The 13767-nt window shown below is 35.5% G+C and overlaps 1 protein-coding gene across 2 annotated transcripts in view; it reads right to left on the minus strand.

Moving 5' to 3' along the window:
* The window catches only part of LOC122038369 (plant UBX domain-containing protein 8-like), a 28057-nt gene extending 14638 nt beyond the window's left edge, over positions 1 to 13419 (minus strand). For both annotated transcript variants that reach the window (XM_042598087.1, XM_042598088.1), the window contains exons 1-8: positions 13197 to 13419; positions 10564 to 10625; positions 9920 to 10454; positions 9757 to 9831; positions 9585 to 9682; positions 4490 to 4739; positions 4236 to 4403; positions 4000 to 4164 (exon numbers count right to left, since the gene is read on the minus strand). In XM_042598087.1, the coding sequence (XP_042454021.1) occupies positions 4000 to 4164; positions 4236 to 4403; positions 4490 to 4739; positions 9585 to 9682; positions 9757 to 9831; positions 9920 to 10454; positions 10564 to 10625; positions 13197 to 13280 (1437 nt within the window). In that variant the 5' untranslated portion in view covers positions 13281 to 13419. The remainder of the gene's footprint in view (positions 1 to 3999; positions 4165 to 4235; positions 4404 to 4489; positions 4740 to 9584; positions 9683 to 9756; positions 9832 to 9919; positions 10455 to 10563; positions 10626 to 13196) is intronic.
* Between the last annotated feature and the right edge of the window lie 348 nt (positions 13420 to 13767).

Raw genomic sequence — 13767 nt, forward strand, 5'->3', positions numbered from 1 at the left:
GAGATATCTATCGTGCAAAACATCTTGTTAGGGGGTTTCGAAATATTACGACTTGCAAAAGATGTCCGCTTCATGTACGTGAAGAAATTAAACATTTCATGGAGAAAAAGATAGAGAAAAGTAATCTTCCTAAGCTTGCGACATTGGACTTTGAGGATGTAGACCCTCTTGGAGATTATATTGATATGGATAATATTAAAGCTAAAGTTATGTCACCTATAAGTACAAGCTCTAGATCAGTGAATATGCAAAAAAGGCCCAGACAAATAAATCCAATGAATACGTATTTTGCTCCTAATGTGCAAAAAAAATGTTGAAAGTAGAAAGGATAAAAAGAAGCAAACTACGATAAATGAGACATACAAGAAAGAATTGAGGGAAAAAGCTTGTATGGTCATAACTAAGTGGATGTATGATGCAGCAATTCCTTTAATGTCGTTAACTATTCAAGATTCAAAAAGATGTTGGACTTGGTTGGCCAATATGGTGTAGGTCTAAAGGAACCTAGTTATCATGAGGTGCGGGTTCCTTTTATAAAAAAGGTTGTTGATAGTGTGACAAATGATTATATTAAGTCGTGTCAAGCAAACAAACGGCAGAGGACATTGATTAATTTTTCAGTGAATTCTCCTAAAGGTTCAGTTTTCATCGAATCAGTTGATGCTTCTGATTATGCAAAGACGGGAGAGAAAATATTTCAGTTGCTTGATCAATTTGTGGACTGTGTAGGAGAAGCAAATGTTGTTCAAGCTGTTACAAATAATGCAAGTAACAATGTGTTTGCTGGTAAAAATATATTTAATTATTTCTTATCAATATACTTTTTCTTATATATGTTAAACATTGCTGAGAAAGATAAAATCACTACCCAGCTCTCTATATATCAAAAGGCAGAAGGGTTATTTGGGAGGAATGTGGCAATTAGACATAGAAGAGCATTATCTCCAACAGAATGGTGGGAATGCTACGGAGCAAATACTCCAAATTTGCAAAAGTTTGCTATTCAAGTGCTTAACCTCACTTATAGTACTTCCGGTTGTGAGCACAATTAGAGTGTATTTGAGCAAGTATGTAATAAATATAAATGTATAATACTATTAGTATGTTATTTTTATAAGTAGAAAATATTCTTGGCTATTTTATTATACTTATTGTGATTTTTGACATTTTATAGATTCACAGTAAAAAAAAAGAAATAGGTTAGCTCAGTAGCGCTTAAATGATTTAGTATTTGTGAAATACAATCGTGCCTTAAAACTTTGGTATGATGCACGTGATAAGATTGACCCCCCATCTATTCGACAGATATTGATGACAGCAATGCATGATTGATGGTTAGAATGGATGGAGAAAGAGATAATAAAGGAAATGAGTTGATTTTTGAAGGTGATGACTTGACATGAGATATCGTTGCTAGGGATAGTGGAGTTGAAGAGCCTGAATATTGTACTAGAGGAAAAAATATTGCATCCATGACCTCTATTTCACATGCAAGGCCTAAACAAGTTGAGAAGGGAATACATCTTCCTCTATGAGAAACTCATCTCTGAGACTTAGAGATGATGAAGAAGAAATTAAATTTAAAGAAGATGAAGATAAAGAAGAAGAATACAACGAGGATGATCTTAAGCTTGATGATTAATTTGACTTATTATGCTTATTTTGATGAACTTCGTTAGTTTAGATTAAAAAGTTGAAACATGAAAGTTTGAAACTTTTATTAATTTTATCATGGTGTTGATTCATATTATGTCTCTTATGGCTAGTGGCTTGATATTTGTGTGTATAGAATATTAATAGTTATCATATTTGACATATTATATGAGTGTGTCAGTAGTTTAGTAATCAACCTCATGTTAAGAGGTGTGCGCCTCGGGCTCTAGGAGCCCTTTCTGCCTCGCGCCTCTAGCAACACTGTCGCCTGCCTCCCGACACTAGCATTGCAAGGTCGCGAAGATGCAGCGATCCCGAGGCGAATAGGGATAATCTAAACAAACTTAATAAAACCATTATTTGTTTTAATTTCAAAATATAATAATTTTTTTATTTATTTACCATATGATGGCGCATATTTTTTCCTTTTTTAAAAAAAAAATGTTTTATTTTTTATATTTTTAAATATTTTTGGTTAAATTTTTATTTTTAATTGATATATTTTATATTTAAAAAATACTGAAGAATATCATCATGATATGATACGATACTGAAATCATATCATTCCAGTCATAAATCGAAACTTTAATACGATCAAGATTTTAAACCATGCCAGTCATAAATAAAGATCATATTGATATAGCAACGGGTCTTTAGTTGAATTGTACCCAAGAAAGTATGAACAAGTGTAGATGAGTCAATAGGTGAGCAAAAGGTCAATTAAACAGAATTAATCGATCGAACCAACTGAATTTAAAAATTCTGTTCGGTTAATTCGAAAATTTATTTTTTTAAATATATATATATAGATTATATATGTTTTATCGGTTCGGTTTCCATTTTTAGGATCGAAATTCAGTTAAACCGAATAAATTATGTAATAGAAATTATGATTCTCTCTCCTCATGTGGCTTCTTTTTTCTCTCACGCATCTTCTCTTTCTCTCCCATTTGCTTCTCTTTCTCCTTTGCACTTCTCATATCGATGGTTGCCTCCTCTCCCCACGTTCTCCTCCTCCAGCAACCCCTCCGCCCTACCTCACCCTGGGCGGCGAACAACCACTCGTCGTCGCACCCCTCAGCCCCCAACCCTACCTTTCCACCATCTCCTGCATCGTCGTTTGATCCCACTGATATCCCCTCCGTCACCACTGAATGGATCTTCAACTTCACCACCTGCCCGCCACCCTCCGGAGCTCGTACTCCTCAAGGTTCAGGTTGAACTCTACAACTACCATGGCTTCGGCATGAGCATCATGGAGATGAGTTCGATTCCATCATCAACTCTGATTCCTCCTCACAATCCCTAGGTTATCCCTTCGCTTCCTATTCCTCCTCGTCTTTAGATTAAGTTATTCTTCGATCAGGACAGCAACCCTCGATCCATATCAAGTGAGTTGTTTCTTGCTTTTTCTATCTTTTTTGGTGGCGATTCTAAAATCTTAGTTAATTCGGTCTTTGGTTGGTTCAATTAACTCAAAAAAAATGATTTATTCGGTATCAGTTAATTCGATTCAATTCGGTTTTAATCGAATACTCACTCCTAGTCAATACATCTATTCACGGTTTAAAATATCGACCCATTTTGGAATTTCGATTTATGACAAGGCTTCAGTATTGTATTGTTTCATATAGATATGGTTTTGATATTTTTTTAAATATAAAATATATTAATTAAAATTAAAAGATTTAATCTAAATATTAAAAAAAATAGAAATACAAAAAAAGAAAAAAAAAATTAATTTTTAAAAAAAGAAACAAAAAATCCAGGATCGCTAAGCTTAGCGACCCCGTGAAGGTCGCAAGGTCATGGCACCCACACGATCCTACCGAGGTCGCTGCAGGATTGCAGCGCCTCCACGATCCCACAGCGAGTGCCGGGCTACTAGCGAAATGGCAAATTCCGGCCATTTCACCCAGCACAATATCAAATTTAAAACCATGCATCTATTCCATTCATTATATATTCACTACCTCCATTTTGATATATAAAGGCAATTTTAAATTCTTGATGCACTAAAATGAGCAACAAAGTCAATAATGATTAAGCAAATGTCTAATTGGAATGCAAAAAAATCTATAGAACCAAAAGAAAATCCTAAGGTACATAACTAAAAAAATAGAAGGTACCAAGAAGATTTATTCTAAGTTGCTCTCGGGTTAATATCAGTATCATCCAATCTATGCAAAGGTAGCAAAAAAACGTTCAGCGTGCTGAATGCAAATTTGAGTTTGATAAATGTACGTAATTCAGGTTAAAAATGAATTTCTGCACTATGATAGTTAATCAAGATATATTCTATAGTAATTTTATCTATCAATGGAGACATATATAAGCATGTCTTACCTCTTCTTCGAGATGCTTCCTATAAGTTTCTGCTTCTTCATATCTCTTCTTTTGAAGGGCGGCCTCCTTGGCATTGGCCTCTTCTAAACTACGGAGCTCAGCATCCTGCTGAGCCTTCAATTCTTTTTCTCTATCTGCTTGAAGTGATGCAAGATACTCATCATCCTGTGATCATGAAAACATTACTTTATTTGGCCACATCAACGATGAGTGAATAAATAAAGGACATATCCAACCTGTTGCTCCCTTAACAAGCGTTGTGCCATAAGTGTAGGGGAAGGAGGACGAGGTATTTGGCGAGCTGGGTATTCAAACTGAAACCCTCTTTCATCAGGAATACCACCAAACATTGCAGCCTCAAGCATGACAGCTTCATCATGCTCTTGAGAAGAAATTCCACCCCACTAAATTGAAAAATGAAAACAGAATTTTAGATTTATGCAAATCAAGGATAATACAAAGAACAAACAGAATCTTTCATAATTAATGCCTGATCTCTCTCAAAAGAATGGCCATTAAGCTGGGGGTCTTGATCAATATCAAGCCTTGGAGGATCTGAAGCACTATAGCTTGGCTGTCCAGAGCCTGTAGGTTCTGCAATTACAGGAGCAAGTTGCCTGGAACGGTGTCTCAATAAAGGTTGCTCCTCCATGTCCTCAGTTTCATCCAAGACTAGTGGACTTTTTCCTTCTGTATTCACTTGAACTGAAGTTCCACTTTCTGCTGAACCAAACCCATGCCTCCAACAACCAAAAAATATATATAGTAAGGAGAGTCCATTATTTAACCAATTCATATGATATACCAAATGTTTCTTACAAAAAGAAAAAGGAAGAAAATCCATAGCTAATCTATCAAGAAGCTTGGTTTGGTGAATATTTTGTTGGCCTGGCTGTCAAAATGTATGCACTAAAATAATATATATGTTCACGAACCCAAAACAGATTGCCTGGCTAATGAAACATCAAGAGAAATCCAGAAAATGCAACTTCTCTTAGCAAGGAATGACTATTGGTCTAAGATACCATTTCAACAATTATCACATTTCAAATTATCAATGACTATATACATGCAATTTAATGAAGGAAAGTCTTAGTGCAATGATAAAATTGATGTCGTGTCACTAGTTCGAATCTCGGAAACAACCTCCTGCAAAGCAAGATAAGATTGTGTACAATAAATCTTTCCCCGGGACCCCGCATTCGCGGGAGCTTCGTGCACCAGGTTGTCTTTTTTATATACATTCAGTTTAATCAACTTTAGTCAATTTAAACTGAAATAGTAATCTTAGTGTCATAAAATCTATCGAAGCTGCAACATTTAAAAGACTGAAGAAGGTCCTCAGGGAAATTCAACTATAAAAGAGATTTACTACTCTTCAAAATTGTGTCCCATCTTGGCACACGTGAGATGTTGATCATGTTCCAATGTTATATTATTTAAAAAATTTCAAAAGGGTAATTGTAATTTCTAAAACTCTTTGGGTTTTTTTTTTTTTTGCAAAACTGCATTAAAAACTCGCAACCTTATTCTCCAAAAATGACGAAACCATTCATCGCCGCCCTTTCCCTCTCTCACCTTCTCTCGTCCTAACTCCTTCCCTCCTCATGCCACTAACACCGATCGCATTGTAACCGTTTCGCCACCGCCATTACAATTGTACGCCAACGTTGTTGTCACAGCAACCCCGTGACATCACTGCCCTCGCTTTTTGCGAACGCAACCTCAACCGAGAGTCCTTCAACCGGAGTAATTTGAACCCTTTGCTCAAGTGAAGATTTTCCTATTTGTTTCATTGTATCATCTTGTGCATTAAATACAAAATATTAATGATATTAATTAGCTATAATAAGATTTTCAAAAAATGGAAATTATTGACAAGTTGCTTCAGTATGAAATGAAAAATAAATAAACAAATTGTAGTGGATAAATTCTTTGAGATTTAACGTATACTTTTGCTAGGTAGAAATTAGTGTAAATCCATTCTTCTATTGCTTGATAGTGTCTTTTATGTTTGGTTGTCCTTTTTTACATTCTGATTATCTATCTAATTGTTGTTGCTTTATTAAAATTTATTGATTAAATTTCCAATAAACAACTTGAAATTTAAAGGTAACATAGGGAAGCTTAGTTCCTTTAGAGAAATATAGGTGATCAAATAACATAATTAATTATGTTGATCTAGTCACATACAAATTAATAATGCAAGACAATTTTGACTTTGGGCTGGTAAGAAATTATGTAATTTCTCAACTAAATTAACATGGAAATGAATGCAACCCTTGTACCATAGAGCTAAGGTTCTATAATTTCTAAGAGGTACAAGATTTCTTATGCTAGAATGAGAATTTAATAAATTTTCATAATTGAAAAACATTGATTTTGCGCGCTAAAGGAGTTGCGCGAACACGTAGTGAATTAAAAAAGTAATTAATTATCTAAATTGTATAGCATTAGCTTCGCACCAAGAAAGAACCCTTAAGTATTTTCGTGTGTTTCCAGTATGGTTTAAAATCTCAAACTGTATCAGAATGACCGGAACGATACGGTTTGTGTCATGCCGGTATGGTTTCAATATTTTTTAAATATTATATATTATTAAAAATAAAATATTTAACATAAATCTTTAAAAAATAAAAATAAAAAATATATGGAATTGTAATACTCTCATATGATAAATAAATAAATAATTTATTATATATTTTTTAAATTAAAATAGATAAAATATATAGTTAATGAGATAATTTTATTAGGGTTTAATTAAACCTATTTAGATTATACCTATCATAACTAGAAGTTGATTAAGTTTATTAACATAAGTTCTAATTAAAAAATATCCAACCCCCGCTTCTCATGACGCCTTGCACTGCGAGGTCGCGCAGCCGATGGCCCCTCCGTCGCTACCGACGGGGCTACGCTACCCCTTCATCGTAGCCGACGAGACCGTGCTACCCCTCCACCGCGATCGACTTGGTGACCCTTCCACCGCAGTCCAAGAGGTCACACGCTACATCCACACACCTCCTGTCGGGTGTGCCGATCGATGGGCGAAACGAAATGTTTCACCCATTTCGTCTTATATGGCACGAGATTTCAAATACTTGTTTAGGATTTAGTCATATTGTGTGAGATGCTTTACTCACTAAGTGGATTGTGGATTGTTCATCTTATTATTAGTGTGAGGGAAGTGAATTGTGGGTTATTCACCCAATATATGTATGTATAGGTGCACATACATGATGCATTTCAATGCGAGTGGATTGTAGGTTGTTTACTCTCATATATCCTTATATATATATATATATATATATATATATATATGTATGTATAGGTGCACATACATGATGCATTTCAATGCGAGTGGATTGTAGGTTGTTTACTCTCATATATCCTTATATATATATATATATATATATATATATATATATGATGTGATGTTCATGTATCATGTGGATTATGGATCTTTATCTTTCTATATATGGCATCTTTTAGTGTGTGGGCTACGCGTTGTTCACCCACTTAATAAATTGTGTTGATTCTCGTTTAAGGTAAAATTACAATTTGCATAACATTGAAAAGGGGAAACAAAGAGAATTGAAGCAATTAATTAAAAAGCGAATGAAAGAAAAATAACAAGATCAGAAGAATGATTAAATGATGCTAAAAATATGAAAACAGAAACTATAAATTATGTTGTTGCTTTCTATTGATTTGGTTTGGGGCACTTCTTTTCTTTCACCATTTTACACTATGTGCTCAATCGCCCTTTTTCCTTTTGACTTCCAAATTCACAGATTTAGGTGATTTATTATAGGATGATTTTGGTCAAAGATGCTCAGCGAGAATATTGAAAATGGTTTCTATCAGCAAGAGTATTGGAACGGTTTCTATTAGAGTCCATAGATTATTTTCTTTTATTTTATTGCAGGGATTGCTACTCATATGTGTTTTTGGTATTTTGGTACTTAAGTGCATTTTTTCATTTGCCACTCATCGTGAATCTAGCAAAGTCATTATTTGAGTTAGGACATAGTATTATCATTTTTCGATATCATTTAATAAATTATTAAGTATTCATATTTGTACAGCCTAATGCACCCTTGGGGGCGTTACCTGATTTTGATATAGTGACAGATAATTATCCAAGCAGGAAGGATATCCCGTATATACGGATGGAAGTCAGATCATGACAACTCCGATATAAGACAGTTGTGAATTCAAATTTTAAAAGAGATGTTGATACAAGAATATCTGAACAATTCAATTAAAATGGGTAAAAAATTAAGGAAACATTGTTTTCATGTATGCCAATCAAATGAAAAAATATATGTGCTCAACATCTATTTCACTTGTTCATACAATCTTTATCCGCTAACCAATACATGAACCAATCCTAAAGAACGAGCTCAAGATGATCATTTTTCAATTATAAACTGATCAATCAACATATATAGAAATTCAACATCCAGCCCAGTAAAATTTTCAAGCCTTAGCAGTGATGAGATGCCAAACATGTTAATATGGGTATTACATGAAAAGAGATGCTGAAAATAGGAAACAATCTAGCAACTTCTGTTCAATCTCTAGACACCATTCTTTGCATTACCACACCACCATCATGCCTATGTTGGCATATCAACATAACAAGTAATTCATTAAAACATGAACCAAAATTCTTAATGGCACAGGAACAACAAAAATATTTGGCAAATAAGATTTTTAGAAATGGTAAATCTTTGTGAATTGTTTCCTCCATCCGTGTCACTGAAATTATGATGTACAAGTAAAATCACATCAATAAAAAAAATAACATTAAAGTGAAACCGACAAGGACAAAATAATTTGGCCTATTGTTTAAGTTCCTCCATTTTGCTGTCATTAAGGAACAAGAATATATTGTGGCAAGCCAATCTTCAACTGCTTGTTTCTTCAGCTACATCTTTGTTGTTACTAATAAAACGAAGATGTAGATTCATCTGAAATGTCAACACTTTGGCTTCCATCCTTAAGTTTCTAAAAATGAGTTGCATTTGTGAAATATTGACTTAAGCCTCTACAAGAAGGCAATGCAGGCAAAGCAACCAAGAAACTTCTCCCCAAAGAAAAAGGATGACATACTTCAGCATATTTAGGTAAATGCAGGTATCACCCCATATATCCTAAATCTTATTAAGTGCTTGGAGTATTTCAAGAACTAAAACAAATCTAGTTATTTATCATTCTCTGCCTGTCTACTATACAGAAGAAAGTGAAAAGGTAATGGATATCCTTTCCCATTAAATTCAAGAATCTTTCTTTTAGAAGTTACAAGTGAACATGCTTTCCCCATATCAAACGAATCGTTAATTACATCCCTCTAGTACATCAGTTCATTTCTAGTTAATCTCAAAAAGCTAAAATAAGATCAGCCAAATAACATGAGGCCCTGACTTAAAGAAATTATGGATAAAATCTTTTGTGGATTAGAAACAAGAAACCATTGATTCACATTTTATCAAGATGTTTATTTTTTTATTGTGAATTAGAAAATAACTACAAAAAATGAGAGCAACCACTGAGAGAGAAAGAAAGTGAGAGATATACACCTTGTATCAAATGCAGCAGCAGATCTAGCCTCTTCTACTTCCATAAAAGATGGATCCTCCCCAAACTGTCCGCGCAATGCTCTTTCTTCCTCTGCTGCCTGTATTTTAGCAAAAACAACATAGATAGATAAGATAATGACTCTGAACTACAGTAAGAAAGCAAAATAGACACCTCCAAGGACAGTGAGACTGCTCGTGCAAGATCAGTATCATCTTGTGCAGGTGATTTTTGGTGACTTTCCAAGTCCTATAACACCATGGTAGAAAAAATAACCAATAAGAAATATGATAAAATTTCAGCTAAAGTTTAACAAATTAACAAACTATTCATATACATGTTGCTCAGCTTCTCGCTTGGAGGCTTCAATAGCAGCTCTGATCATTTCTTCTTCTATATCATTGTTATAGTCAATATCAACCACTGGAGAAATGGTTGATCCAATATGATTATCAAAAGTGGTACCCCTGAAGGTATTAGTACTATGATCAACATGATCCATGTCCTCATCTTCATCATTGATAATAACAGTGCCACGAATCTCCTGATAGTCTGCAGTTTCATTTCCAGTTACATCTTCAATCCTAGGTCCAATACCAGAAGTGCCAACTTCTCTATTGTCATCCTTGAATTCAATGGGCACTTCCCTCACTTCCCTTGGGTGTGAAACCCGAGGGCCATGTGTAGGGAAACCAGAAGCATCTCTTCCATCAAAAAGGTTTGAAAAAAGGCCAAAGGTTGAATCAAGAATAGAGTATGGGTTCATATCTCGCGAAGAAGGAAATAATGGAAGAGAGGGCCTTGGAGGCTGATTCTCAAGAGGATCATCTATGTTCACAAAATCCTCATGACGAGCAACTCCTTGATTCATGCTGTATATTAGAGAGTGGTCAGCAACAAACAATTTCATGATAAAAACGATCATTTCTGAAGTCACAGATACTATGCATTGAGAAACTAGCAAAACATATTAATACATACTTAACCCTGTCTATTTCACCAAAATGAGCGTTAATAGCACTGTTCAGATCCCCATCATGTTCCTGAATGTCATTGAATAGATATTAATAGCAGAAAGTTCAATTACTGATTGAAGAAAGATAATCTCATCTAATAGGTTGGGATAAGGAAGACAAAAGCTCAAAACCTCAGTAAATATCATGAAATCAGGCTCTCACAATCATACAATTAAGCATATAACAGCAGACATATTTACAAATATACATACTACAATCTGATAGTTCCTTTAATGAATTGAACACTTTTAATTGTAATAAACAGAATATAGCTATTCCTAGAGCTAAGATTGAAATGCATTTTCACAAAAATTTGGATAAGCACACAAACTAAGCTACATATCTTTTTTACCATGCGGTACTATGAAAAGTTTGAAATCTCAAGCTGAAGTAGCGTTTTAGTCCCCAACCAGTTTGAGACATGCAAGGAATGCCAAGTGTGAGTGCTGAAGGTGTGTCAGACACCAGAAAAAGAGGAGAGGGAGGAATGAGAAATAGGACATGATCTGTTTTTTTTGGATGTCAAGGAGGAAGACTTGCAGAAATCACACCGCCGCGTGGAGGACTCTTGCGAAAGACTCGCAAAGTCAGCAGAGGCTTCCAGATGTCACATCAAGGTTCATTGAGGACCCACAGAGTCAAGACTCTACTTCTTTTTTGCTTGTGGAAGCCTTGCAAAGTCAGTCATGGAGTCGGCCAAGGGTTCTAGATGTCTCAAAGAGGTTTGGTGAGGTGCAAAAATGACTCACAAAGTCTGGACTCCACTTTTTTTTTTTCTTATAGAAGACTCACAGAACCAATCGAGGGTTCTGTACATTGTGTCAAAGATTGTCGAGGGTTAAGTGGTTACAAGATGTTTTGTGTGTTGGTAGGCAAGCAAAATTTTCCAATATTGAATAGCACATAACAAAATTTTAAATAGTTGGCACTAAGTCAATAATATTGTTAACAACAAGCATGAAAATCATCTCCTGAAAATTAGTTTTTCTGCACATGCAAATAAAAAATAAAACTCTTTAGTTAAACTTTGAAATGACGCTAGTTTCTTAATCTAAGTCATTTTTCAAAAATAACGATATTCTCCTAGTGGCTTTCTCATTCTTGAATTAGAGTGATATCTAGTGCTAAAGGGTAAAATCCAACAGCAAAAAAAGACATCACAGTACTGTTTGCTCACTACTTGCCCACGCTAACGTCACCTAGAATTGAGATAAATTCATTCAACGTCCTAAGGATGTTAGTACCTTTATCATTTATACCATTATCATCTTCAAAACCAATATTTGGAGAAAGAGGGGGTAAAATCTATTGGTGAAAATTTCTGAGTTGAGGCCTAGTGAGATAGTAGATTTCTCTCGATCGTCAAGTGGCTGATCCTGCCTTTGGCAGACATTGGCAAGCATAAAGGATGAATAGTAAGAGTGGGAATCATCCCCTGGTGAAATCAATGAGAAACTACGAGCATGCTTTAGGATGATATTGAGAAGTGAAGAAGTAAACCTAGATTTAATAAGAAAGAAGGCCAATTGTAATCTGAAATTCCAATCAAGTATGAAATTTAACTGATAGCATAAAATGGATTGACAATTTGATGAAATGGCAATACAGAATTAAGAGAAAATCAAAAAATAAGAAACTCTAGACAACAATAACTACTAGAACTGGAGCTGTGAGATTTAGAAACAATTTTCAGCAGGAAGGTACATCAAGGGGAATCACAAATGGTGAGAAAATCCTGGTGTAGGCCCTTGTTGTGAAGTCAAGGATTAACAGGACCAACTTTTCTCTCTACCAAGTCATCCAATAGGCTATAACCATAAATTCTAAAGTCATATAATCTTTTACAATATTGCATTTCATCTTAGAGCCTGTTTAGGAGCAAGGCGATAATTCAATAAAGCTTTAACCTGACTAACAGGAAACTGAAAACAAAAACTTGCTAGAGAAAGCCAACTATGTTCAATAATAGAATTAGGAAATCATTGTCAACCATATACACAAAATACTTATACTAATACAAACGAGCAGAGATGTGTGTTTTTTTCCAGTTTTTTCATTAAGCTTGACCTCGTTGCTAACTAGATGACTCCATGGAAGTTCATGTCAACAGCTCAGAAGTTTCTAAAAAAGTGCCAAATAATACTGCCATTATTCCAGAAAGAAAGTAAAAAAAAAAAGAGATCAGAATTCAGAAGCGGAAAGATTAAGCTGTGAAAAAAAAGTTAACATAGTAAGAATATTAAATGAGAATTGCAAATCCACCAAGCTAAAATCAACATTAAAACCTTGATTTTGAACTAGATAGGAGAATCCAACATCTTCCTAGCAACGAACAAAGTGCAACAAAATTTATCACTCCCGTCAGGAAGAAACGACATTCACACAATCCTGGCTTAGCTAGAACTCACAAAAGAGACACATATTCCACACGCCCATCCAATGGGTAGAAACTTAACGTAAGTTAACTATTATCCCCCGGGAAACAGGAATCAAGCTCGCAAACTGCAGAAGGGGAACGACAAGCCTAACACCGAATCAACAGAGCAAGAAGGGAAATCGATGAAAACCTCATCGAGGCGACACGAGAAGGGATCGTACCTCGAGCTTCTGCAGCGCGATGAGCTCGGAGGCGCCAGTTATGCTGATGAAGGTGTCGATCGCTTCGCGTGAGGGCCTCGCCATCTCGCCCGCACTGATCAGTGTTGAGAATGAGGTAGAGGCGATTCAAAATGAAGGGCGAGGAAGCAATCAAAGCGGTGGCCGGCGAACAGACGGCATTAGAAGGCCTTGGAGCGGAAGATCAAGAGGCGGCGGAGAGTGTTAAAAGGGCTTGGTTGCTTGAGGGAGGGGGAGAGGAGCCCGCCATCGTTGGATCTACTTCATGATTCGTGTGATCTGAGTGGCGTAGCACGACGAGGCGGAGACAGGTCGGCGTAACACCAAACAGCACATTCGCGACTGGGCTCCACGTGGACTGGAATTTAAATGACCAACGAATGCATGTTCTGGCAACGTTGCCGGTAAAATATTACTTAAGATATACGAAATACGAGTAATCGGTTTAAAAATGAGAGAATACAAATTTAAAAAAAAAAACCAAAATAGCCGGAGGCTTCCCGTCGCTTCTAGATCACTTAATATAGGACTCTTCTTCGATAGAATAAAATTT

This window comes from Zingiber officinale, chromosome 1A (genome assembly GCF_018446385.1).
Source record: "Zingiber officinale cultivar Zhangliang chromosome 1A, Zo_v1.1, whole genome shotgun sequence".
In the NCBI taxonomy this organism is placed as follows: Eukaryota; Viridiplantae; Streptophyta; class Magnoliopsida; order Zingiberales; family Zingiberaceae; genus Zingiber; species Zingiber officinale.